Raw genomic sequence first — 27,803 nt, 5'->3', positions numbered from 1 at the left:
GCTACCGAATTACGGGGAGAAGAATAAGTAAATGTTTACATCAATTGTGAACAATATATTGGGAGCACAAGATAGCGCGAACCATGGAACGGCAAGAGATATTGTGCGCACGGGCGCATGAGCATGCTAGTGGATCATACTTTTGGATACTCTTACTCATGACAAATTTAGTAAGTCATGTGATAGAGAAAACACATGTATTAAGACTACTTATGTACAAACACATGGACTGGTTGGGTGGTCACCACTGGATCAGGTTGGGAAATGAACAATCGAGTAGACTTACAGCAAGGTAGTAGCAATACAATAGACCCTGGTCTCTGTGTAATGATATACAATCATAATAACACATGCATCACAAGAAAACAGATAGTTCATGGTCTGTGTTGAGACCATTATCAACAGTTCGGTATTGGCAAATAAGGCGGGCTTCTAGTTGCCTGAGTTCGAGAACCAAATTACCTCCACACTGGGGTAGGGAAACTTTCATCATACCTGCAAATTTAATCATTGATTTGTAGTCCATTTGGTGGACTTGTTGCCAATGTGTGGCTAAGGAGTATTTTGAATCAGGTTGTTCGATGGATGATAAGTGTTCCCTGATCCGAATTTTTGGCAGATGAATAGTTCTCCCAATATAATAAAGGCCACAAATGCATTTGATACAGTAGATGCAAAATTTGGAGTTGCAGTTAATAAAGGAATTAATCTTATGTGTACCCAAATGTCCAAAATCAATAGCAGATGTTTCCTATGCATGGGCACACATCGAGCAACCCCCGCATTTTTGAAAACCTTGATGTTGAGGCTGATGCAGCCAAGTATGTTTGTGTAGCGGGATTGACATAAAAGAAGGTGAAAGTATGTTCTTGAGATTGCTTGCCTTAGTGTAAATGAAACTTGGTGTGGTATCCACCCATGAGGTAATGTCACAATCAAGTTGTAGAATGTGCCAATGCCTTTTGATTATATTGTAGAAAACAGAGCTATCTGCATTAAATCTAGTGATGAATTTCAATTTCTGAGAGTGTACAGTATCATTGCAAACTTTTGGTGTGGGTAGATCACTTCTCTTCATGACTCTCACGTCCTGTTCAGCCTTGTCTACAGATTTGTAATCATAACCTCTTGCCAAGAATCTTTGGCGTATAACAGAGCATTCCGCATTGAAATCATCTTGTAACAAACAATTGCGTCTTGCACAGACAAATTCTCCTTTCGGTATATTTGCGGTCACAGTTTTCCTATGACAACTTGTCGCATGCAAGACTGCATTTACAGATGTTGTCTTTAGAAATGTTTTAGTAACAAACTGATTTTCAGAGATGCTAATTGTGAGATCTAGAAAATTGATACTTGTGAAGCTGAAAGTATGTGTGAATTGAATGCCCCAGTTATTCATGTTTAGATGAGATACAAAATCATTCAAACATTCAATGGACCCCTGCCAGACCAAAATCACATCATCAATATATCTTTTCCACATATAAATGTGTGGTTGAAATAACTGATTGGAAAAGACACACTGTTGCTCATAGTTATGCATGAAGATGTTTGCAAGAGCAGGGGTGTAGCGTGCCCCCCTCGTACCACCAATAAGATGTCTGTAATAAGTATTGTTGAAAAGAAACACATTATTCGAAAGGGCAATTGTTAGCAAGTCTTTGATCATTTCAATGTGTTCAAAGAATGAGGCCGAATGTTCACGGAAAATATAGTCAATACTGGTTATTGCCTGCTGATGATTAATAGAGGTATAAAGAGCTTTCACATAGAGTGTAACTAGCACCAGGTTTGGTAGTACCGGAAGTTGGTTGAGTATCTGGAGAATATGCATAGTATCCCGAATAAATGTTGGTATAGTATTTACCAACGGTGCAAGGCATTCATTAATGTACAATGAGATGGGCTCAAGGATGCCAAGGATGCCACCACCACCACCACTAAGGACTGGTCTCACGTTTATATATCTTTGGCAGAAAGTAAGCAGTGGGCATTGTTGGGCCATCAACCAAAAGAAATTGTCTTTCCACATCAGTTATCAAACCACATGTGTACCATTTTGACACCACTGATTTAATTGTTTCGCGAAGTTGTGACATAGGGTTGCATGGCAGAATTTCATAACATCCCGGGGAATTCAAATGGGCAAGTCCCATTGCGATGTAGTCTACTTTGTCCATGATAACTACATTCCCCCCTTTGTCTGCCTCCTTTGTGATTATGGTGTCAATGGTTGTCAGATTCCGAAGAGCTTTTTGTTCTTTGCTAGATAGATTATATTTTATGGTCTTGTGCTTAGAAGAGTCTTGTAATTTGTGGATATCATTGATCACTGCTTGATGAAAAGTGTCGATCAGGTTATCCTTCGGAAACAAAGGAATGAATTTAGATTTATTTGACAATTCTTTTATTTTCAAACTCTGTTGTTGACTGTTTAAATCATTCAAAAGGTCCATCACGTTTGCACTAATAACTGTACAATGCTTATTTCACTTTGGTTTGTTCTTACCACCTCAACTGCCCTGTTTCCTTGGGTCTGGGCTTTTACGTTATTTTTGCCAATGTGAAATATATGATTTTTGTTTTTTCTTGGATATTTATCAACCATACTTACCAATATGCAGCCTCAGTGGAAGAGCGGGATACTCAAAACACGTGTTAGGCTGAAATAGTGTTGATTAAAACTGACAACAAAAGCAATTTTGATTGATATTCTGTTTGTATGCGCAGCGTGAAAGATAGTCCAATCTCCTCTGAGCTCACTTTCTTTGTGGGTAATCAGGCAGGTTCCCACTACCACTCTCACCCGCAGCCCATCCAAACCTACAAAATCGGTGTCCTTGCGCTGAACCTCGAGGTCCTTTTCTGCCACTCTCTCTCACCAAAACAAATCCTACTTTTGGAACAGAACCTCTAAAGGCCTGCACCAATCGAGGGAACTCTTCAAGCACATCTCTGAATTCAATGCCACTGCCTGCACCACCAACACTCCCAGCCACACCCAATCCCTCCGTGACTCCCTCTCAGACCACTTCCACAACATAGCCCAAGAGAGACACAATTCCATCCTCTTTAAAATCTCATTGTTCTCCTCCTCCCCACAACCACCCTCCACCATCCCACTCTTCTCTGTCTTCTCACCCCTCCCCCAGAATTCCTCGAGCTACTATCGCTAAGTTGGGATTTAGGATCTCTTGGAGACTTCTGCCCCCATTCACTATTAAAAGAAATCTTGACAGCCACCTGTGCCAGTGACCTTGCAATTCATCACTCACTTCCAGTACCTTCGTAGTGATTTTAAGACCTCGTACATCAAGCCTCTCCTCAGAAAGACCTCTCTCAGCCCTCTTGTCTTGAACAACTACAAACCCATCCCAAGCAACCGCTATATAGCTAAATCAGCTAAATTAGCTGACCGAGCAGCATACTCACTACTATGCCTTTTCTCAGAATCAAACAAGATACTCGACTCTGCCCAATCTGGCTTCGGATCTTTACGAGTAACTGAATCCTGCCTAGTCTCCATCTGGGATGACCTTAAAAGACACTCAGATTCACAAGGTTCCACTGGCCTAATCCTACTCAACCTCTCTGTAGTGTTCAAGACTGTCGACCACTCCATCCTCACCATGAAACTACACACCCACGAAATCAGGGATTCTGATCTGAATATCCTCCTGGATATCCTCCTTCCTCGCCAATAGTACACATGCTTCTGGTCCCCTCGGCTCCCTGCCCAGTCGCCCATGGAGTGCCATAGGGTGCCTCTATTACTTCTCCTCTTTAACCTCAACCTGGGCCCACTACCCGCACTCATTCCATCCCACAGTCTATCGTACTACAGTTACGCAGAAGACACCCAAATCATTGTTAAAATCACAAACATCCCTGTGTCTACCTCCCCCGATTTTGCATTCTGCCTCTCGAATGCTGGATGGCTGTCAACCACATCCAACTCAATCCAGGCACAACAGAGGTTTTCCTATGTGGAAAGACCACACTCTTCCCTCAACTCATCCCCTGGCCGCTCTCCCTAGACCCACCTCCAACACAGTAAAAAACCTTGAATGCTCTATGCATGCACACTTGACCCTATCACATCACAACAACTCTGTGGTAAAATGTTGTTATCTACACATATGCATTCTCTGATGCCTTATTCCTTACCTGACCTTCCCACACAGAGTCTTTGCATTCGTTGCTATCATCCTTTCACTTCTTGACTATGCTAACGCCTCATTTCCTTTGAATGCCACATCTGCCGGATTGGTGTCTCTCCAACCCTCTTTCTGACTCTCGCCACCATCTACAGAACCCCTGGTCTGACATCACCTCTTCTCGAATCGCCTCCATCTTCAAGCTTCTCCTCAGAGACTTCAATATTCACCTTGACTCTCCTGATTCATCCACTGGACTCTTCTGCATTCTCTGTGACTCTTTCCCTCACCATTCATCCCTCTGGTCTGACACACTCAGCCGGACATACCTTGGATGCTCTCATCTCAGCAGACATCTCCATCTACAACCCTTTCACTACACCTCTCTCCTGATCTGGCCATGCTCTCCTCTCACCTGGATCTCTTAGGTCCCCTCGCTAAGCCCCTGCCGGTCTCCTTCTCTGTCATTTGACCAATGAAGAGAGTGTCAGTTGCTGCTTTTGCCGCCCCTTTCATTCCCCCTCCCACTCCTGCCTCTGACTCCCACAATGACTCTGCCCTTTCTATTCTTCACCTCTCTATAAACAACATCCTGGACATCCTTGCCCATGTCATGAGGATCCACATGAAGCCTGCCCCCAAGCACAACACCTGGTATGACTCCAACCTAGCATCACTGAAATGCAAGTGCAGATTTGCTGAGTTGAAGTGGCGCGGCATCAGGCACATCCTTTGACAGACTGGCCTGCCTCCTGCTCCAAAGGCATAACAGACTCTCCATCCGCTCGAAGAAGAGGGCCAATATCCAAGCCGTATCTCTGGGGCCACTGATGACCCAGGTGAACTGTTTAAAATCTGCAAGTAACTCACCAATCCTACTGCAGTCTCCACCTCTCCTGCCATCCCTGATCCTCTGTACTTCACTGGCCTCCCACTTCATAACAAAAACTCAGGACATCCTGTCCTCACTCTCCTCTACTACCCTCCCTCCTGCCTCCCCAGCTCTCAGACCTCCCTTGGCCCCCATCTCCCCTTCCCTTCTACTTTCCTCTTTCTCGCCCATAGCACCGGATGAGGTCTCCAGATAAGTCCTCTCTAAGAAAGTCTCCTCCAAACAGGTGCTCCCCTGTTCCTCCTGAGCTATCAAGGACCACATTGCCTCCCTTGCGCCAGGCTTGGTCGATTTCTGTAATAACTCCTCTGTGACTGGCTTGTTCCCGCTACACCTCAAGCTCTCCTTTGTGCATCCTCTCCTCAAAAAGCTCGCTGCGGACCCCTCATACCCAGCTAACTACCGCCCTATCTCCATTAACCCCTTCTGGTGCAAACTCCTGGAGAAACTGGCCATCTCTGAACTGACCCAACACACAGAATCTGTTTGTTGTCTCCATGACCACCAGTCTGGCTTCAGAGCAGGCAGAGGCAGGGGTGTTGCTAGGTCTGGAAAAGACCCGGGGCTACCCTAATGCCGGAACTGTTGGGACTGGGGGCTAGCTAGTCTTTTGGCTGTAGCTCCTGAGATTCTATCCGGGGCTACAACCAAAAGACCAGGGGCTATAGCCCCCTTAGCCCCCCCCTAGCAACGCCTCTGGGCAGAGGCACGGAAACTGCTCTTCTGAAAACCTGTGAAGACTTGCTCTCAATTCTTGATTCCAGCTCTCTATCCGTTCTTAACCTTCTGGATCTTTCCTCTGCCTTTGACATGGTTAATCATGCCAGCCTGCTGAATTGGCTCTCTGACACCCTTGGCACCACGGGTCTGGCACTGGACTGGTTGACCTCTTTCCTCTCCGACCAATATTCCCAGGTTCAACTGGGCCCTTTTCTCTCACCTATCACTCTCTCCACCTGCAGCATCCCCCAAGGCTCTATCCTCTCGCCGTGGCTCTTCATCATCTGCCTTGCCCCTCTGGCACACCAGATCATCTCCTTCTCGTCTCACTTACAGTTTTATGCAGATGACACACAACTCTCCTTCAAGCTTCCTTTTACTAACTCCTCTATCACCCCTGACTGTCTGACTGCTATTCAGGCATGGTGTGCTGCCAATGATCTCTGCCTTAATGCCAGTAAGACTGAGATCCTTCTCATTGGGACTCCAGTTCCCTCCTTCCCTCCAACACTCTGCCGCCCTCTATGGGTACCTCCCCTTACCCTCTTGTGAGCCAAAAAACCTTGGTGCTGTCGTTAACTCCTCTCTCTCCTTGTCTCCTCACATTGCTGACCTTGCCAAGAAGGCCCCCTTTCAGCTGCAGCTCCTCAGAAGTGTTCTGCCTTTCCTCACCTTCCCCCAGAAGCTTAATATCTTCAGAGCACTGGTTCACTCTAGGGTGGACTATTGCAACAGCCTCTTCCCTAATTTCTTTAACTAATACCAAATAGGACTGCAAAATGTATCCTTGGCCTCAAGTCAAGGGACCGCATCTCTCCAGCCCTAAAGTCTCTCCTCTGGCTCCCGGTTGCTGCTAGGATCAAGTTCACATCAGAATCATAACTTTATCCTTTTGAGTTGAACTGAGAACTTTGCTACTTGTTGAAGTTTTGACTTGGAACTTTGTTTTATAATTTGGAAAAGGGTTGAGACTTGGGGAAAGGAGTACTTACCTCAGATAAAGGACCCAACTACAATTGGAACTGTGACCAACCGTCCAGAAGAAGGGAGTCATTCTTCTGGCCCAAGAACATCCACTACCCCTTTTTTTTTTATTGTAGTGCATTTTGTTTAAATCAGAAAAACCTTTTGCACTACAGTATAAAGCTTTATTTGTGTTTAATGTATTTATTTTATTTAATGTGATATAGTTTTCACATAGAACTTTACACTTAATGAAATTAACAAAATACAAACAGAATAATGTATGCATTCAATGTAAACAATACAATAGTTCAATCCATGATTCATTCCATGATTCAATTATTCAATTTAAACTTAATTTTAAAGTCTATTTCATTACACCAGAAAAAACGTAAAGCACAAAAGACACAATCTCCACAATAAAATAAAATAATTACACCTAAAATCCAAATGAAAATTAAAACACATTCAGAGTGCTTTTAGCATGTCTTGCGGGCCAGAGGCCCTCCACTGGACATGCAGCAAAATACCAAAACAGAGCGATCACATCTATGGGACAAAACCCCAACCACCTTCACTTTTTAATCATGCAACAAACAAATACCCAAGGGATGACGAAAGGGGTTACAACATGTATATGTTACCAAGTTATAACCATCCCAGAGTCCTCAGGTCGGAGGTAGCTTCAATCACCCTCCAGACCCTGTACAATGCTATATGAAGCCCTTTGTTATTAGTGTTAAGGCACTGTTTCCAGAATTGTGGGTTCCTTTATAGTGTCCAGGTGATGAACATATTTACCTAAGTGATGGATATACACCCTCCCAAGCATTGAACGCTCTGTTAATACATTCTTTGCCGTCTCGAGATGCATTTTATTGAGACAAATATGGCAAGAACGCTCAGATACTGCTAGAGAAAGTGCCGAACCCATCACACTTAGTACTAGGAATCGGTTAATCCGTAATAGAAGTATAAATCTTCTCAGATGGCGTGAAAGACAAAGGTTCAGATAGGATTGAGCTTTCTTGAATGTATACAAGACATCAGCAATGAATGTGTAACTTTTCAATAGGCTCAGGTGTGATATGTTCGCATTCCAATCCCAAAGATCGATACATCTTCCTAATGAGGGCTTCACACCGCTGGCATCCCAACCCTAAAACTTAATAACAATTAGTAACAATTTAAAACCATTAAAAATATTCCAGGCCTTGCTTTCCAAGTCCCTACCGGCACAGGCGTCTAGCCCTTTATCTTCATGGGCCTCTAGATATTCTGCCGTTCTTCCTCGCATGCTTGCGATCATTCCCTGGGCTGCGTGGGTGTTTCTCTGTCCACCTGTCCTCTTATTCTGCACTTCTCATTCCCGGTACCGGCTTCCCGCTCCCAGTGCTGCTCCAGGTTCGTTCCATGCTGTTAGGAAAGATTTCATAATTGTATGTAATTTTCCCTCCATATGGCAACCCCCAAACTTTTTGCTGCTGTCTTACACCCTGATCTAGACTTTGCCAGAGAAGCGCAGCCTTCCGCCGCACTCCTCTGGGCTTTCGCTCAATTTTTATGGGGAAACTGACATGCCCTTAAGACAGTCAGTACTTGGAGACTTTGTTTCCCTTAGTCCTTTCCTCATGTTGCAGCTTTTGTGCAACATGAAACAAGAGTGCACTATAACTTACTTTACCGCGCTCTTGGGTCTCTAGTCATTCAAAAGGCCCTAGAAACTCTTGCTGGACTTATCATGAACTGTGCAAGTGTGTCACGGACGGGACTGGTGGCAGCTATCGTTTCTCTTGTGTTTTGAACCCTTTATTTACCATGTTATCCACGCTTACCGCGTTTGGCACGAGTAAGTGGCCTGGCTCCAAAATGGCAATGCCACGAGGTTCTTTGTCCTGTCCACTGACCGTCTTGCCCCTTCACCTTCCCCAGGTCGAGTCGACCCGGGTCAGTCCTTATTTGGTCCTGCACTTTCCCGCGAAACCCCCAAAGCTTTTGCAGGCTTCTGCATGCCTTGTGTGTATGCCTCCAGGATGTGGGCTGGGATGTCTGTTCCCAATACACATCCTAGGTGCCAGAGAGTCTGAAGTCTCCTTAATGCCTGGGACCACTGTGGTCTGTGATAGGTCCACGTATGGTGTGAGTGTTTGTGAGCAGGTCTCCCATTGGCTCCTCTCCGTTTTGGCACGAAGGGAACTTTGGATAAGAGGAGGCTGAAAACACCACTACCATGTCGATCTCCTGAGTTCACACCGAACAAGGGATAAGGAGCCAAGTATCCTGCAACAAGAAGCTGAGTCGAGGAACCGCGGGTGACCCGCTAAAGGTTTGGCACCCTGAACTGCTGTCGTCCTGTGAGACCCCACTGCATCTGATCGTCCTAGAAGGTCTGCGAAGGCGCTTCGACCCATTGGAATAGTGGGATGAACTATTCCCGGCACCTTCATCAAACCCTGCAAGTAAGCCTCTTCGGAAGTGTCCCTGGGCCAACCAGTGGGCTGACCAGCTTACGCAGGATGCTTTGCTCTGTCACTGCTGCCGTTTTGGGGAAGCCCTCGAAACTTGGTCTACTGCTTGGCATTCCCTGGTCTGAAGTGAGACAAGTGCGCCCGGACCAGAGTAAACACACTTGCCTGTGTTGCCCTGCTGTGGTAACAACCTGTGCACATCCGCTGCATTTGGTACACCCTCGACCCTGCATCCTGCTACACAGAATCTACACGGTGTCGAGACGTCCTGATCATCGCAGCTGAACCTGCCAGCAACGTGAACTGAACTGGAGAAGTCTGGGTCTGCCTGCGTCGGGGACTGGCGAGTAGTCCATACCCCAACCGGGGCCCCCTCGCGCAGAAGCCTGTTTCTTTCCTACCGCTGTTGCGATACAGTGACTCTATCCCGCACTCTCACCCTGCCTCTGCCCACAAATGGAGGCCTCGCTTGAGTAGTGAGGACTTGTTCTTCATTGCATCATTCACCTTCCTGAACTGCCTGATATCCTTGAAGAGACCCTCTTTTGTCCATTGGCACCAGCGCGTGCAGGTAGTTTTGAGCATAAGGCTCCTCTCTTCGTAGGGCTCGGACTTCCTCTTACTTAGGTGCATTTCTGATGTCTAACTGGGTCTAATGATTACTTGCACTGCCTGTTTTCCTCCCCATCTAGGTGGTCTACATATTACGTGCTCATAACTCCTTAGAACCCTCGGTCTTGTATATATATTGTATTGATTGTGATGTGTTGGTTTACATTAGTATTATTGTGATTCTTTGCTATGGTCGATGTTACAAAAGCCTTGTAATAAATGTGTCTATATTTTTAATATAACACCTGTCTGAAGTAATTTGTAAGTGTCCTTGCTTTGTGTGCTCATTGAGGTCTTTCAGTCACCCTCACCCCTCTTGAGACTTAGTTTTGACGGCCGCCATCGCTACCCTGATTGGTCTGGCTTGTCCAGAGGTTACCCTGTTCCAAGAAACTAGGCTGGCCTTCTGAACCTCTGCCCCTCCAGGTCCAAGTTCAGAAATCCATCTTAACACATGCCACCAGGTTCTTCGTCCATTTGAGACCGCAAGGCTTCCTTCTTCTCGGCATCCTATTTGAAACTCCCGGGCTGGGCGGTCCTTCTGTTTTGGCTGCTGGTGTGGCAGTCAATCTCCCCAATGCAGTATCTGCTGATTCTCAGACAGTTCTGTAAGTCCTTTGTCAATTATTATCTTAAGCTCCCAGTCCCTCCTCGGTGGAATGCTAGAATGGTGATTACCATTCCACCAGGTATTCTTCAGGCTCCACGCCTCTTTGTCTCAGTTGGATTCCCATAGGTTTTACTTGGGTCTTCTCTCCTGTTCCTCTTCTCAGTAGATGTTAGCCCAATTGCCTTGCATACAGACATGGGGTGGTTGGGTAACGTGGAAGTGGTGGGCAAGAGATATGAAGGTGTATGGGAGGAGGGTATAGGGTTGGAGTACAGTGTTTAACCTTAGATAGTTGTCCATGTTACCAGAGGGGGAGTCACTCCCCATGAGATCCTCCCGCCTGAGTACCACAATCAGGGGGACTATCGGGTCTCACCTCCCTGGCCTCATGGGGAGGGGCTCCCTCCTGGGGAGAAGTGACGACATCCAAGGATTTGTCACAGTATTCAACCATCAGCCATGTAGTAAGCAGGCTAAATCATTTTATGAGCACATTTAATTGAAAGCCTGATATGGATCAATTAGAAAATACAAACAGGGGAAACATAATACTATAGTGTTAGCCATGTCTATTGTTTTAAGGTCACTACCTCGTGGACAAGGATAGGGAGAACCCAAAGAGAGATGTTACAAATTCATATAAGGATCAGTGTCTCACTTGATATGATATGATATGGCATTTTTAACACGCCTATATACAAGTGTTTCAAGGAGTGACGAGGCAAGGGAGGGGGAACAGAGAGAAGACAGAGACAACGATCTTACTAGGCCTGGTGTCATTGAGATTGCGCAAGTGCAGGGGAAGGGGGAAGGGGAAAAGTGCAGGGGGGAAGGGTGAGAGGACAGTGCAGTACATGGCATCAACAATAAAAAATAAATAGAATATATAACAGCAATAAATAAAAGTGCGGCCCACCTGGTGACAGGTCTAAGGGTAAGTGCAGACATCAGGTTTCAAGTGATGGTCGGGGACTGTAGGGATACAGAAAAACAGTCCCCAAGTGCAGGGGTTGCCAGGGAGGCAGTGCAGGTATGCAACTGGCAGGAGAGGGGACCTGGGCCCGAGATCAGAAGGTGGCAAGGAACCAGTGCAGTTTAAGTTTGAGCCAGGAGTTCAGCAGGGGAGAGGAGGAGAGAAGGCAAAAGCAAAGAGGAAGGTTTTGAGGTGCTTCTGGAACCGAAGGTGCTTCTTCTCAAGTTTCAGGGAGGCTGTACCAGAGGGAGGCCCCAGCCGAAGAAAGAGATCAACCAACAACTTGTTGCTTGGAGAAGTGGCTAACCCTGAGGGAGTTGGAGGTGGATGAGCGAAAAGCTTGAGGAGGAAGATATTTAGGAAGAGAGAGAGTTGAAGGTCTTGAGGCACCAGCCCCCAGAAGGCCTTGTGGACAATGCAGAGGGTTTTGAACTTAATCCTCCCAGCCACTGGGAGCCAGTGCAGAGATTTCAGTCCTGGAGGGGTATGATCCCTGGGCTTGAGGTCAAGGACAAGTCTTGCAGTCCTGTTTTGGATGAGTTGCAGAGGGAAGAGAGTAGAAGCAGGCAGAATTAGAAAGAGGCTGTTGCAGTAGTCCAGCCTAGAGAAAACCAGAGCTCTGGAGACAGTAAGCATCAGGAGTAAGGAGAGGAAAGGAAGAATACCTCTGGGGAGGTGCAGCTGGTAGTGTGACTTCTTAGAGATGTCAGAGATGTGAGGCGAGAAGGAGGGTGTGGAGTCAAAGATGACCCCAAGGTTTTATGCCTCGCAGATGAGAGTGGGAAGAGGGCCCAGAGAGGCCGGTCAGAGAGTGACAGGAAAGGAGGAAGCGGGTGTGCCGATGAGGAGAATCTCAGTCTTACTGGCATTAAGGCAGAGATCATTGGCGGCACACCACTCCTGGATAGCAGACAGACAGTCAGAGATGAGAGAAGGAGAATAGGTGGCTGAAGGTAGCCTGAAAATGTCCTGTGTTTTAGAGATGAAATGAGAAGCCAGAGCCGTGCAGAGAGCCTGGGAGGGGACAGGAGATGTAGAGACTGCAGCAGGATTGGCCAGTTCCTTGCAGATTTTAAAGAGTTTGGCCAAGTTGTTAGATGTCGCAGAGACACAGGCTTGGATGTGAGCGCTCTTCTTGGTGCGGACAGAGAGCCGGTATTGACTTTGGGGCAGGCAGCAGGCCAGTTTGTCAGAGGATGTACCAGAAGCATGCAATTTCCTCTCAGCCACCCTGCACTTGATTTTGAGGGTGACAAGGTCTGAGTCATACCAGGAGTTGCACTTGGCATTAGGCTTCAAGTCGATCCTCATGACAGGGGCAAGAACATCGAGAGTATCAGATATAGCAGAGTGGAGCATGGAAAGGGCTGTGTCAGGGTGTGAATCAGCCAAAGGGGGAGGGGGAGAAAGTGATGGCGAAAGCCTCAACTGACACGCGCTCGTGGGGCAGATAACCGAGAAGGTGGGTGGCAGTGTTGGAGTTCGCTTGGCCTGAGGGGTAGAGAGGGTGAGCTGGGAGGAAAGGAGAAAGTGATCACTCCAGGAGAGAGGAGTGGTGAAAGGGTTAGAAAGTGGAAGGTCTGAAGAGATCAGAACATCCAGAGTGTGCCCTGAAGAGTGAGTCGGGCCAGAGGGGAGAATAGTGAGTTTGAAAGAGTCACAGAGGTCGCGAAAGAGTCTAGAGGAAGGACAGGAAGCATCCAGGTGGATGTTAAAGTCTCATAGAAGGAGGAGCTGAGTGGTTGAGACTAGGAGGGAAGAGGAGAGGTCACCCACTCAGAGAAGAAGGAGGAGATCTGACCAGGCGGCCGATAGATAGTAGCCTCAGTAAGGGAATGGCTAGGAGAGAGAACGAGCCTGCAGACGAGGCATTCGAAAGAGGAGTAGGCCTGCATAGGAGTGACAGAGGCAGGGATCCACTCCGGGAAGATCAGGGCTACACCACCTCCAGATCGGTTGGATCTGGGTGTGGAGAGGATCTTGTAGCTGTCAGGGAGGAGAGTGTCTAAGCTTGTGACAGAGCTGGCCGTAAACCATGTGTCAGTGAGATCAATGACATCAAGGTCAAGTTCTTCCAGGAGACGGCGGATGTCAGAGGAGTGTTTGACAGCAGAGGGAGTGTTGAGAGTGGCAATATGGAGAAGGTTGCCGTCCTTGAAAGACTTCCAGGAGGGGTACAAATCAGAGGTACGCCCTGCAGAGGTGTAGAAGAAGCCTGGGGGGGGGGCAAAAGAGGAAGAAGGAGAGGGCAAGGTAGCCAAGGAGGAGACATTAGGGGGAGGTAAGGAAGCCCTGGGAGAAGGGAGGGGACAGCAGAAGAGGAAAGGAAATTGATGAGACACGGGAAGCATCTATCAAAGAGGAGAAGGTTGGCCTGAGGGACTTGGACCAAGACAGTACCATTCAGATAAACATTAATGATGACCTTCGAGGAGTGGAAGGGCGGCCACAAGGGCCTCCCACCGTGTGCTGCCATTAATGGGAGAAGAAGAGAAAGGAGAAAGCTCAGAGACCTTATGAAGAGTCCATAGGTCTGGTGAGGCAACAACAAAAAGGATGTCGGTGAGGGTTTGCCTGGAGGAGGTGCTGGTATAGGTGTCAGCGATAGGGAGGACTGGGTTGGAGACCAGGATGTCCTTTTTAAACTTCTTCCCACCGGATTTAGTGAGAAGAGCAGGATAGTCGACAGAAAAGCAGTTAGAAAAGATGGGAGAAACAGAGAGCACCATAGAGTAAGTAGAGGAGCGGAGAGAAGAAGAAGGGGGACGGACGGGGAGAACACTAGGGAAGGACACAGGGAGGAGCGCAAGCAGAAGAGACATAGAGAGACGAGACAATAGGACAAGACGACAGGAGCTCAGATAATGGTAGAAAAGTTTGCTAGATGAATGCTTTGCTAAGAAGGTAAGATCACAGAATGGCACAATTTTCACAATATAATTTTCAATACCGGAGAAAACACACCCAAATCTGAGAGTCCTGTATAGAGGGAAAAAAAGCCTAGGTTTCACAATGCAATTTTAAATACTTTCAAAATGCAATTTTAAATACAAGTCTCAGAGTCCTGTATAGAGGGAAAAGGGCCTAGGTTTCACAATGCAGTTTTAAATACTGGAGAAAAGAAGAAGAACACAACTAAGTCTGAGAAGCTGCTATGTGGCCAGATTAACAGGGTAGATTGAAGGCTCTATGTCTGTCCCGGGCCACTTCTACCTTACTTAGTCACTGCTGGTTGACGGCTGGAAATTGGCTTCCCCTGCTGACACCTGCAGACACTAGCCAGAGCCACCTCTGTAGGAGCCGCCCTTTGCCTTGGGGCCCTTAGCCGCAGGGGCTACCGGGCAGAGGGCTGCCCTGGGAGGAACAGTAATGACAGGAGGGACATCCAATCAGGGATGGTGGGCGGACTGGGAGGCAGGAGGGAGGGGAACATAACACGGCAATGGGAGTTGGGGAAGGGAGAGGAAGAGAAAAAACACCAGGGCTTGGGGGCTCACAGACCGCAACAAGTTGGTCAAAGGCCCTGGGGGTATAACAATCTGGAACACTCACCTGCTCAGCACGAGGTTTGGAAATGCTTTAAGGCCAAACATATTGTTATTCAATAGACTTGAATTAAAGGACAGTGTCATTGGTTTTGGCATATACACTGGCGTTGCCTTGTGGAAAAATCAATGTCACAGAGAGGAAAGAGAAGAGAAAGAGTGGTGAGATACAGACTTCTGGTTGGCTTGGTAACTGTCAATTGTGTTGGAATGCGTTAGCTACATCACATATTTGTTATTTTTTGTGTCCATTACTCATCATTCTTTAATCCAGTCTTTCATCCTAGTACTTCATCATAGTCCTTATCCATCATAGTAATTCTCCTTCATTATAATTCTCCTCTGTCCTCTTATTCCTTGGTTATAGTCATTCTCCTTTGTGCATGTCCTCCTCTTCCATCATAGTTGTTCATCCTAGTCCTTCTCTTTTGCCATAGTCCCTCTCCTTCATCATAGTCTTTCTCTATTTTTCCTTGTTATTTACCTTCATCATACTCATCATCCTATATCTTTATAGTCCTTCTCCTTCGTTCTATATTTTCAAGCTTTTCTTTCATCATTATAGTCCTTTTTCCTTAGGAATTGTCCTTTGACTTAGGGCCTCATTATGAGTGTGGCGGTCCAGAAACAAGCATGCTAGTAAGTTTGCCGGCACCCTTGTTTTTGGACCGCCACACTACGAGTTTGCCTGCTGGGGCTGCTGCACCCAGCAGGTCTTACCCTGCCAGGTGCAGCCGCTCTGGTAAGCAGACGTATCACAGAAGCATCATCACCATTAGTAACAGTGATGATGCTTCCGTGAACCCATTCCCGTGGAGTCCTATTGGACTCCACGGGAATGGGGAGTACCATTTTCCGGCACCCAGCTTTCCGGTCTGCCGGGACTTGTAATGTCCCGGTGGCACTGGGAAGCTAGGTGCCAGTAAAATGTTATGATTCTGGCGGCAACCTGCCAGAAGCACCGGCAGAGTTACCGCTGGAATCGTAATGAAGCCAATTGTCTTGTTTTTTAGTCATTCTTCAAAATCATATTCCTTTGCCTTCATCCTAGACTTTCTTCTTAGACCATCTCAATCCTATTTATCCAATCATAGTCCTTTCCCTTTCATCATAGTGCTTGATCCTAGTCCTTCACCTTTATGGTAGTCTTTGAGCTGAGATCTTCTCCTTATTGTAGCCCTTTTCCATGGTCCCTTGTATAGCCCTTCATCCAACTCCTTTTCCTTCATCATGGTCCTTTATTTTAGTCCTTCACCATATCCCTTGTCCTGCTTCATAGTTCTATATCCTAGTCCTTCTCAAGTCCTAGTCATGCATTGCAGTCACTTGTCATAGTCGTTCATCGGTGTCCTCCTTCTTTATCATAGTCCTTCATCCCAGTCCTTCTACTTTGTCATAGCCCTTTGTACTTAACCCTAGACTTCCATCCTAAACTTCATCACAGTCTTCTACTTCATCCTAGTCAATCTCCATTCCTTTACTCTTTCTCCTTCATTTAAGCCCATCACTGCCATCCTAGTTCTTCCCATTTGTTAGTGACCGCCTCCTTCAACCTACTCCTTTTCCTTCATCCTAGGTCTTCATTCTGTTCCTTCGTCTGGGTCCTATATCTTCTTAGTCCTCCTTTGTCCTATTGTTATTTTTTAATTCAGTTTGAATTTTTGTTTAGCACTGGCCCTACCCAGAGGGTCTCTGAGCCACTTACATGATTCGCAGTTTGAATAGGTGGTGATTGAAAAAGACGTTAGAAAATGTTTTCAGGATAGGATAGGAAGATTAGGATAGACAAGTGCTGGTAGTGGAGGTGGCAGGCTTATTTGTGGGGAAACAAGTACGTTTTGAGACTCTCACTGAAAATGGTGATGTAGGGTGCAGTGCAGATGTGAAGAGATAGGGTGTTCCATGCTCTGGGTTTCTAGTGGGTAAATGCTTGTTTTGTGTGCATGTAAGTTTGCAGAGTGGGATGTGCAGAAATCGTGGCTGGCTTGTCTGGTGTTTGTGTGGGTGAGAGGTTTGGAAGGAAAAGATGGGGTTTTGTGGTGGATGGCTCTGAATACATTTCAGTGTCCTTTAAAGGCAATTCTCTGGGTTATAGGGTGCCAGTGGAGCTGGGCGAGAGTGGGGCTGATGTTTGAATGTTTGGGTAGGTGGAGCATAGTCAGGCAGTGGCATTTTTTATGGCTTCTAAGGGGGCAAGCATGCTGTCGGGGAGTCCAGCGAGGAGAGCATTGCTTTAGCCCAGCTTGGAGAGAACCGGTGCTTGGACACTGTCAGGGGAAAGGATGCTTCTGATCGTGCATAGGAGGTGTCATTGTAGATTGCATGTTTTGGTGACAACTGCTATGTGGCGCATGAAGCTAAGGGATTGACAGGGGTCTAGAGCGATATGTGTGAGTTGTTTGGGGTGAATACTTAGAGCCAGGTGGTGAGGTTGGTGAATACTTAGATTCAGATGGTGAGGTTGGGTTTTCACCTGGGGGGCAAATGAGGAGGTATTCTGTTTTTGAAGGTTTGAGTTTGAGAAAGTGAGTGGCCATCCAGTTTGGTGGAGAGACAGCTTTTGAGAGTGTGGAGTTGTGAAGGGGTTGAGATTTGGAAGTATATTGGTGTGTCAACTGTCTATAGGTGTGATGTTGTGTTTGCTGAGGGTCTGCCCAGAAGATTCAACATATAGGTTAAAGAGGAATGGAGATCGGGAGGAGCTTTGTGGGTTCCCATATTTGACTGTGGGGGCGAGGGGGTTCTGATTGATAAGGGCGCATTGAGACAAAGTGGGCCCTGTCAGTGAGGAAGGGTGTAAACCAGTTGAGCATTGTGCCGGTGAGTTTCATCCTATGGCTAGGATGTCTGGTAGACTTTTGGGGTCACTAGTGTCAAAGGCTGCAGAGAGGTAGTGGGCTATGAGTAGTGCTGTGTGTCCTTTGTCAGTGATTTTGTGGAAGTGATCGAGGATGTGAAGTGTAGCGGACACTGTGCTGTGTTCAGATCGGAATCCAAATTCAAAGGGTTTGACGGGGTCATTTGTGGTGATTTGTTTCTGCAGTTGGTTAGTGACAAAGCATTCCATGATTCTGGTGAGGTATGGCAGGATAGTATTGGGGTGGTAGTTTTCAGGAAATATGGGGTTGAGGAATATTTCTTTGAGGAGGGGTGAGATTTGTCCAGTTCTTCATGCAGAGGGGATAGTACCATGTGAGTGACAGGTGTTTAAGATGTTGAGCCAGTGGGGGCGAGGGTGGTCATGCAATTATATTTGGTATGTGGTGGCAATGCATCATCCAGGAAGTGTGCAGGTTTTGTTTTGGCAGTGAGGGTGATGATGGTTACTGTGTCAATGTGGTTGAAGGTGTCCCATTTGGTGAATGTTCGGGAGCAGGGAAGGAAGTGGGAGAGCATAGGGGAGGGCTTGTCTGGTGTAATGTATTTTGCTGTTGAAGAAGTCCAGTAGTCCATGAGAGAGTTGCATACTGCAGAGATGGGTGTGTGGAAGGTATGGATGGTGGTTTGGAGAGGGAGGGACATGACAATATTGAAGAGTTTCTGTGTACGACTGGTGGCAGATCGGAGATCTTGAAGGTAACAGTTGGCTTTTGCATTGCATATGGCTGTTTTGTATTTGTTGCAGCCGTGTCTGACGGGTGTATTGGTTGTGGGACATGAGTTATTTTGCAATGCTCTTTCTAGGCATCTGGCTTGATAGAGAAGGGAGAATTGTCAAACCATGGTTTGTGGTGGTTGTTGTGGGGTGTTTGTAATTTGAGGGGTAGAATTTCTTTGTGTGCCTGTGTGATGATGGTGTTGTATTTGTTGAGTAGAGTGGGGGGATGTGTATGTGTGAAAGAGGGGAGTGGCATGAGTGGTGCCAAGGCTGTGTCTGTGATGTGTTTGGTTTTTCTGTCATGGGGGCAAGAAAAAATGTATTGCAGGTGGGTGATCTGGTGTGGTAGAGTGTGGGTGAAGGGGACAGCAAAGTGGTCTGAGTAAAGCACCCACATCTGCTGTTCCATGAAGATATGAGTTTTATTATATCCTTAAAAGATGCATGCAGTGATCACCATAAGCCACTTCTTCCTGTAAGGCTGTTACATTATTCCAGCTATGTTATTACAGGTGATCTCATCAATAAAAGGTCATCAGTAAGATACAGCATACAGAAACCGGTCACCCACCCACTTCAGCCAGGTCTTTCCTTCAACTGTAAATGTGGAACCCTCATCCGTCCAGCAGAATTCCATGATGTCATAAAAGTCTGTGCTAAGGGATATTTGAGCAGGACATAACACGTTTTGCTTGAAACTGAAAGGTCCAGGGTGTTGTCAGCTGTGTGTGGGGGACAGATGATGGGTTGTGTGACGTTGTAAGGGTTCAATGGAGTGAGGACCGTTTTTGATGTAGGATTTGCATCTGGATGGGAACTACCAGGATTCAAGTCCCCAAGGTAGATATCGATAAAGAGGGGAGCGGTGGTTGTTAGTTGTGAAATCAGCTCAGTCAGTGTGGAGGTTGGGATTGTGTGTTGGGGGCAGTAAATGAAGTGGCTATCGTTGGGTTGTGGGTGTGGTGGAGGGGAGCAGGTGAGAGGGTGTGAGCTTCAAAGGAAGTGTATGAGGGGTGTGGGTTTACTAAGTGTGAGTGACCTTTTATATATGATGACAATGCCACCAACTTGTTTGTATGGCAGGTCTCTGCGGTAGATGATATAGTGTGGGGGAAGACTGTTGGTGATGGGCTCATGGCTGGTTTTGAAGCATGTTTCTGTGAGGAAGAAAATGTATGAGGTGTGTGCTAATGATTTCATTGATTTAATGTGGTGTGTGCAGAGTGGCAGTTGAGGAGGATGCAGGTGTACGTAATTAGCTGTTTAAGTGTTTTGTTGTCTTGGAGTTTGGTTGGGATATTGATTGTGTGATATGTATGTGTCATGTTTCTGGCACCCTGTGTGATACAGGGGAATAGGGGGCAAGTAATGAAACAGAAAAAGATACAGAAGCAACGCTTAGCTCTGTCCTCACTTTGGGTGTCCTTTCGCGCCGGGCATCCGGAGCAAAGAAAAGTGCTTATATACCCAAAGTAACCCGTAATTACTTCAAGAGGCAACTGATATAAACAGGAAGCCAGTCCTTTTTTGCTGGTGAAAGTTGCTGAAGGAGGATGATGAGATGCAGGCAAGGAGGAGGAAGGAAAGGTACCAAGGGGTTTTCAGGCTGCACAATGGCACCCCTAGGGAGGTGGGGGAGTTCAAATCTAACCCTACCTGTTGACTGAAGAAAGAGAAAGTGCAGTTAGGTACAGTCCAGTCGCAGGCTTTGTGGAAATGGCAGTCTGTACCTGTGCTTCACATATGTTACATGTTGTTTACTGTGGATTTTTTCTGCAGTTTCCATTTTACCAATGTATTCCATGCCTTTTTTTCCCAAAATGTATTTTTTATCTTGCACTGCATGTGACTGTATATTAATTCTCCCTCCCTATGAATCTACCCACTCGCCCCTGACTACAAGTTCTGTGCTCGTGGTCCTCTGTGTGTGTATTTTGTCCTGCATTTAACTATTGCGTTAACGTTTCACTGTACTTGATTCCAACATTTCTTTCATCACTGCGTTTTGTACTTTAACATTATGATCCCTATAGCTGCTTGTTTTCTGGCACACTGGACATTGCCCATTGTTGACATTGTGATTTTACTGTGTGTGTGTTTGTGTGTGTGAGTGACCCTGCCTTGCTGTATGGACCTGTGTTGAGTTCCTGCGATTGAGTTAGTCCACTCTGTGTCCCCTGCACCGTGTGGTATGTGTGTGGAGTTTTTGGAATTCCAGCCATGCTCCTCCCCTGGGAAAGGACTCTAAAAACCAGTTTCCACTGTAGTTAAACCTGCCCTCCAGCCCAGGCAAACAGCTGCAGCATTTACAGCCAGAAGCCAGTCCTAAAGCCTAGGGCTGACCCTTTACATCCCTTCCTGAGAACCTCCTCTACCCCCAGTCATCTATTGTCTAAGCCTATTTACCCACTTGTTATACACCCTGTAATTATCCTCCACTTTGTCAGGTCACCAAGCTGGCCCCTTTCATTTCTTCCTGCGAATGCGTGCCCACCTGCCCTTCCATCTCCCCTTCCCTGGGAACCACACAGAAACTAGTTATCCCCTGTTGTGGCTGGTGGTGGGCTCTAGAGGGACACTTGGGCGTGGGTAGTGGGGCGGGCTCTGGAGTGGAGTGAGAGTGATAAGCATGTGGAGAGAGGTCTGGGCTCACTTTATTTGGTTGCTGGTGGTGTGGTGTGCTGGTTGTATGGGTTTGAGGCAGGGAAGCTGCAGAGGCCCTTCTAACAGGTAGCCTTCCCCCTGTCTGGCCATACCCTTCTCCCCTAGTTGCTCTGATGGCAATAAGTCTACTTCTATGCCTGTGATGTTCTGCAAAGGCTTTGTTGTTTTCTTTAGTGTTCCCACTATTCAGGCTAGCTCCCCTGTTATTGCCAGCGGAGGGACTCAGCCCTTTTGTAGACACAACGCACACTCACCAGATCTGTTAATTCCCTGGCCCAAAACTTTCTCCCACATGGACTTCCCCATTTTGGCCTGCCTCCCATGCCCACAGCTTAAATCAGGCTGTGCATGCATATTGGATATTGACCTGGACATTCTCTTTCTTCCTTGTCATTCTCCTTCATCTTAGTCCCTCTCCTTCACCATATATTATCCCATTTATCCATAGTCCTACTCACACTCCTTCAACGTAGTTTTTATTTCTAATAATTTGTCCTAGTCCTTATTTTTTGACCTAGACCTTATTCCTAGTTTTTCATCCTATTTATTCATCCTGGCCTACTCCTTCATCTTCATTTGTCTCCTTGTTAGCCCTTTGTTCTAGTCCTTCTCGATCATCCTTGTGATTGGCCATCATCCTAGTCCTTTTTTGTCCTATTTGGATTGCTATTTTAATATGGGCCTCATTACAAGGTTGCCGGTCTGGATACAATGGTACTGGTAAGCTTACCGGTACCGTTGTACCCGGACCGGCAAACTCAGAGTTTGCCGTGGGTTCCTTTCATTCCGCCAGGTCTGCCCTGGCGGAATGAATGGCACCCGTGAGCAAAGCAAGCCTGTAGCACCGGCACTGTTATCAACCCGCAAATTACCAGGTCCGGCAGGGCCAGAATACCCCATTAATTGCCCATTCGCGGGTGCCGGATTTTCTTGCTGGTATGGAGGTAGCCTTGCTGGTAAAACCGGCAAGGCTACCTCCAACCTCGTAATGAGGCCCATTCTCTTTGTTTTACAGAAACTCTCTCGCCTCCTCTGTATTTCTTCATCTTTATTTTCTGCTTTTCCCTTCCATGTGTCCCTCTTTTTTCCCTCTCTCTCTCTCTTTTCATGTCTTGATTGCTGTCTCTTTCCTTCCTCTTACTGTGGAATATTGCCCCAGTCGGGCTGGAATTTGCACAAGAAAAGTTGAAGAAAGTTGTCAAGGCTCCATAGAGAGTTTATAAAGAAGCGGGTAACTGAAGGTATTTAACGTGATGCAATGTATGATAAATTAATTTGTTATCTTGCAACAACCACCCCATTATCTTGTATGAGAATATGGGGTCATTATGAGTTTGCCGGGATCCTGCCAGTAATTCAAGCCATATACCAGTAAACGGATCTACCATTACCAGCGCCTGATATCCCGTCATTACTGGAATGTTACAGGTTCTGGTAACGGCAGCCATTCTACATAGGGGGAATAGCCGGTATTATCATCACCATAATACCGGTGTTTTTTTTTCCAGTGGAGGACCGATTTACCTCCAGCTCTTGACTGGAGGTATATTAGTGAACCTCCACCGGCAAACTTGTAGTTAGGAGGTGCGGGAAAAATGGCGGTATCGAAATTACGGACACTTTTACAAGCACTTTTTCTGCACCGTCAAATTTGTAATGACTGCGTATGTGTGTGTGATATTTCTGCATTTCAAAATTGGGGGCCTTTCTTGACTGGAGGATTCATGGTATGCATGAGACCTAGGGCTGGTTATTGCTAATAAGCATGGAACATGCAGGAAAGTTGCTCCAGTAGTTCCAGAGTTAAATCGTAAGGCATGAATGCTCCTCAAATATTTCTCAGCTATAAATGGGAAGAAGGCCTTACCTTTACCGAATCTTCGCTGCATCTGATATCATTTGCATTCTTACATTAATTTTCATGCACTCTCCCCAAGGAAATGGCAGGAAAGCTGTTGCTGGGTCTTATTAGAACTCAGTATTCTAACCATTCTGCAAACAACAATTGTCAAGCTGGTCACACATAGCCCCATGTAGCATGCATGTCTACATATGTCTGCAACGTCCTCTTCCTCGGAACCTCCTCCAAAAACCTGGACAGACTGCAAGTCATACAGAACAATGCACTCCCTGCAGCTCAAGGCATCTCCAAAAGAGAGCACATTACCGCCGCTAGGAAAGCAGCCCACTGGCTCCTTATAAAAGAAAGAGTCTTATTCAAAACCCTGACACCCACAAATGCATCCACCACTCTGCACCTGAATACCTCTCACAAAGGATTCACCCCTCTTCCTCCACCAGGCCAATTAGAACGCCTTACGTCAACATGCTAAGTGTGCCTATGGTGAGGAGAATCAGAGCAGGCGGCTCCAGCGTCCCCCACCTTGCACCTTCACACTGGAATGCCCTACCTCCTACTATAAGAGGCAAGGCCTCCCTCATGACCTTTCGCAAAGTCCTGAAAACTGTGCTCTTTATCTGAAGCTCGCCAGCATCTAAATCTAAACTGTTACCATCTAAATGAAACATGCTTATATGTACATGACATGTATCCTAATGTATATTTTCGCTGTTTTACACAATGTATCACTGTTTTCTCCCCTTGTGCCCTCTCCCTGTAACTAAGCTCCCTACAAGTAACAGAGCCTCAATGCCCAAGGGCTGCTGTACGCTATATAAATTTAATAAATAAATTTGATTTTGATTTGATTTGTTTATTTGATAATGCGCACAAAACCCACGGGTAGCCGGGCGCAGCAGGTACAAGGTTACTTAAGCTTAGGTTACATACAGAGTATAAAAAAACATAACAATGCGGTAAGTACATGTAAATACACGCCGTATGGAAGAAAAAACTAACATATTACAGTTTTGAGAGAGTGTACAGGTAAAGGTGTGAGAGCAGAATCATTTTAGACAAGGGTATCGTGGTCGTTGGGTGCCACGAGAATTAATACATTCTATTTCAGAGTGGTACAGTCCCACTCTCTGACCCTGTAGTGAAAAAGATTTTTAGGGTTAAACCTGTTCTGTTGGATATTGTTTAGGGGGTGTTTTCACATTATTGATGATCTCATGCTGGAGGGGACAGAGATTAAAATAATGTTATGGGCCTCGATATCAGGCTATGGAAGCCACAGGCCTTGTGCCTCAGCTGGCAGTTTAAAATGCTAGTATTTATTCAGCGATCATTCAGTATTTATCTTAGGGGGGGGTTGGGGTGGATCTTTGCTGGTCGAGAGAACCATGCATCTATGGGATTTTTAAAATGTTTAAACAATTATTTTTGGAAATCCCAAGTCCGATCTTGAAACCAGCTTTGTGACGGTTACGACCTGTTCAAATGAGGATCAAAATGGAATGCCGTAGAAGCCTAAACTTTCTTGTGACAACATGGCTACATTGTATTGCAACCTGCAGCACGCAGTAATGACGCGTAGGCACCCCTTTCCATGTGATGCTGTTTATTATTACGGCATAGTGTAGATAGTTACAAATGACAGACAGCAGAAGATAGGTGGAAGAAGTGGATGCCAGTCATCCACCTATCATCCTTCCTCGTCTCTCCCTGGACTGACTTCAACCTCCTCCCCTAGAACCTCTACATTGACGGCCTAGTCATGGCTCTTTGAGCTCCCTTACTAGTGCCAGCCATCTTTATTGATGTATTTATTTATTTTTTCATTTGTAAAGCACACTACAGCCCGACGGCATTGAGTCGCTGTTGCAGGAGGGTTTCTTAGTTACAGGTTGGAGGCTTTGCTCATGGTTACAAAGAGCAAAATCCTAACATGATGCAGTGATCACGTACATAGAAGATAGTGTTTTCATAAATAGTACATAGATAATACAGTTAGCATATCTGGTTACAGAGAATGGGACAGGTAGCTTACAGTGTTCAAGACACAGAGCTAGTCGAGTCCGGTTTATACAAACAATAGTGTTTTGACAGCTTTCCTAAAGGCTGTGACTTATGCAGAATACCAGACATCCTCCTTCTTCACATAACCCACAGCACAAATGCCAGCACCTGACCTACCGACATTACAAGTATGACGGTGGGGTAATAAGGGTGCCGGTAGCAACGTACGGTCACCATTTCCGGACCGCCATACTACAACAATGCTGGTAGGGGCATGTTTCCCCCGGCAGGCCTGAGGGTTTTCAGGCCCCTACCGGCATGGTTGTCACTGAAGCACTGGGACCGTTAGCAACGGTGCTGGCGCTTCAGTGAACCATTTCCATGGAGTCCTTTTGGACTCCATGGAAATGGCGATTTACAGTTACCGCAGCCACTTGTGATATCCCGGTGTCACCGGGATGTAAGGTGGCAGTAACAGTGCTATGGGGTTGCCAGTAAACCGCCGCCTACCAGCAGGTTTTACCGGCTACCCGGTAATGATCCTCTGTGTCCATCTTCATGTCATCTCCATTTGCGAGGCGTACAAGACCTCATTCTCATTACCACGCTGAAGCTCGTATTTCAATGACAATAGTTTCGACCCAAGCGACACCTAATAGCCCAGACTAAAAATGCACATAACGACTTAGCAGAAAGCTCAGGGGAACTTCATGTGACTGATTTCCAACAAAAAATAACGTGAAGTAAACGTGGCAGGCAAGGCGGTGCTGCAGTGTACGTTCTGCACATACTCACTCCGCAGCAACCCTCTGAGAGTAAACCCTACTTCTCCATCACAACCGCTCTCAAAACTTCATAGAACATTGGTGCACAACCTTCAACCTTCTGTTCTGCTCGGTGCGTTTTAACGCATGGCAAATGCTATTGGAACCTCTCTGCTCTGTAGACCTGGGGTACCTGAAAAAAGCATCCTTGCACGTGTGTGCTTGGAACCTCGCACCCCAAGGTGTGCACCATGCGCGACCCGTACACATTGTGCTCACAGCACTCTAACCTGTGATGCCCCTCGTGCTGCTAATACACAGAGCATTACCATGCACGGAGGTGTACATCATGTGCCACCCGCAGTTATTGTCTCACAGCAATCACGCCTGGGATGCCTTGTGCCCCCCGTTACCGGTGCAATGTCATGCACTGGGGTCAGCATCATGTGCCACCGGTACTTCTTCTGATCACTCTACCTGAACCACTGAGACACCCTTGCTCTCTGAACATTAGTGCATATTCAATTGGTGCAAATATTTTCTAAATCACCTTGCCTTTACCGTAGATCAAGTTTTCAATAGGCTCTCATTAATGTTGCAAATGTAACTATATAGCTGCCTAGCATTGCAGCTTTTATTTGATTAAATAGCCCTGTGCACCCCCATCCCGGTTGTTTATCTAACTGTGCCCATGTTACGTCAATGAAATGACTTCTTAATGTATACTTTGCCTGTCCCACTATGTTTGTTATGTGTCATCTTAATATGGTCTCGCCACCAAAATTCAAATATATGCCTACACATTGCAGTATGGTTAAATAACACCCGTTTACGTTGATGGCCTAGTCCTGGTTCAATGAGGCCCCTTGCTAGTCCCAGCCATCAGGCTTCTGCAGCATACTTTCTGGTGACCACATGGCTACATCCTGTTTCCAGCTCTGGAATTTTCCTTTACAGATGTGCTTCCAGCATGCAACGTGCGTGCTAAACGAAAACCACAAGAGTGGAAATATGGAGAACCATTGCCAAGTTGTCATGCATTCAGACAAGCTGTGTTGATTAATTGGGACATTGCATGCTATTTCGATAGGCAATCCAGACTGCATTGTGCACGCGGGGTCTTTGGAGAAGCCTTCATGCTTCGCCTGTTAAGTTTGAAAGATGTCGAAACAAGCCTTGGGGGACTCATAGATGTTTCTTTTTTGTAGGTCTTCCTCAGCACCAGGAGGGGCTCTTGGGTGATGAGCCGCGTTTACGATTGGGGCTACCCGTGGGACATGGTGTACAACACCCGCTTTAAGAGCTGGTACAGGAATTCTCTCCCCACCTCCATCGCAAGGTGGCTGACACACAGGAAGATGAACTCCTGGTTTGACCATGCCAACTATGGCCTGCTCCCTCAAGACAGGTGTGTTCTTTTGAGGGGGTGCCGCCTGCACCAACGAATTTTTTTTGTTACTGCTTACTGGTATAACGACACAAAATGCCTCTTTTACATTTCCTTGCTTTGGTGGAAAATTCCACATTTTCTTCAATATTTTCTTTGAACTGTTCAATGTTTTCTTTTTTCTGTTAGTATCTAGTTGCAGACGAGTGTGGACTTAAAGGGTTCAGAATGCAAATCGGGCCCTTTTGTTAGAGTCCGCTTTTAGTTCTTTCTTCGGCTTTCTAAAGTAGTAGAAAAGTGAATAAATACGCTTTCAAACAAATCTGCACAGTAAAAAATAGCAAGGGTGAATGTACACTTTCACACAGAGTTTCATAGAACAATTCATATTTCGTGCAGCCGAACACTTTCTTATCCTTTTAAATCAGTGACTATCAGCGTCACAGCGGCATGACATCACTGAAAGTGCGTAAAATGTATTCCAGCGCGCCTGCGCATGGATCCCAATGGCAGGCCTTTTTGGAAGGCTTTCATTATTTTTCAAGGCCGTGTTTCTCCTTTGCTTCCCATTTGCTATCCCTCAGA

General features: G+C 46.3%; 1 protein-coding gene across 2 annotated transcripts in view; it reads left to right on the top strand.

Moving 5' to 3' along the window:
• The window catches only part of LOC138535099 (dimethylaniline monooxygenase [N-oxide-forming] 2-like), a 365,292-nt gene that overhangs the window by 248,717 nt on the left and 88,772 nt on the right, over window positions 1-27,803 (top strand). For both annotated transcript variants that reach the window (XM_069641269.1, XM_069641270.1), the window contains one exon: window positions 27,040-27,239. In XM_069641269.1, coding sequence (XP_069497370.1) covers window positions 27,040-27,239 — 200 coding nt within the window. The remainder of the gene's footprint in view (window positions 1-27,039; window positions 27,240-27,803) is intronic.

This window comes from Ambystoma mexicanum, chromosome 1q, assembly GCF_040938575.1.
Source record: "Ambystoma mexicanum isolate Mex_15411 chromosome 1q, UKY_AmexF1_1, whole genome shotgun sequence".
Lineage (NCBI taxonomy): Eukaryota > Metazoa > Chordata > Amphibia > Caudata > Ambystomatidae > Ambystoma > Ambystoma mexicanum.
The sequence above is the reverse complement of the archived record's forward strand: the minus strand, read 5'-3'. Positions and strand labels throughout refer to the sequence as shown.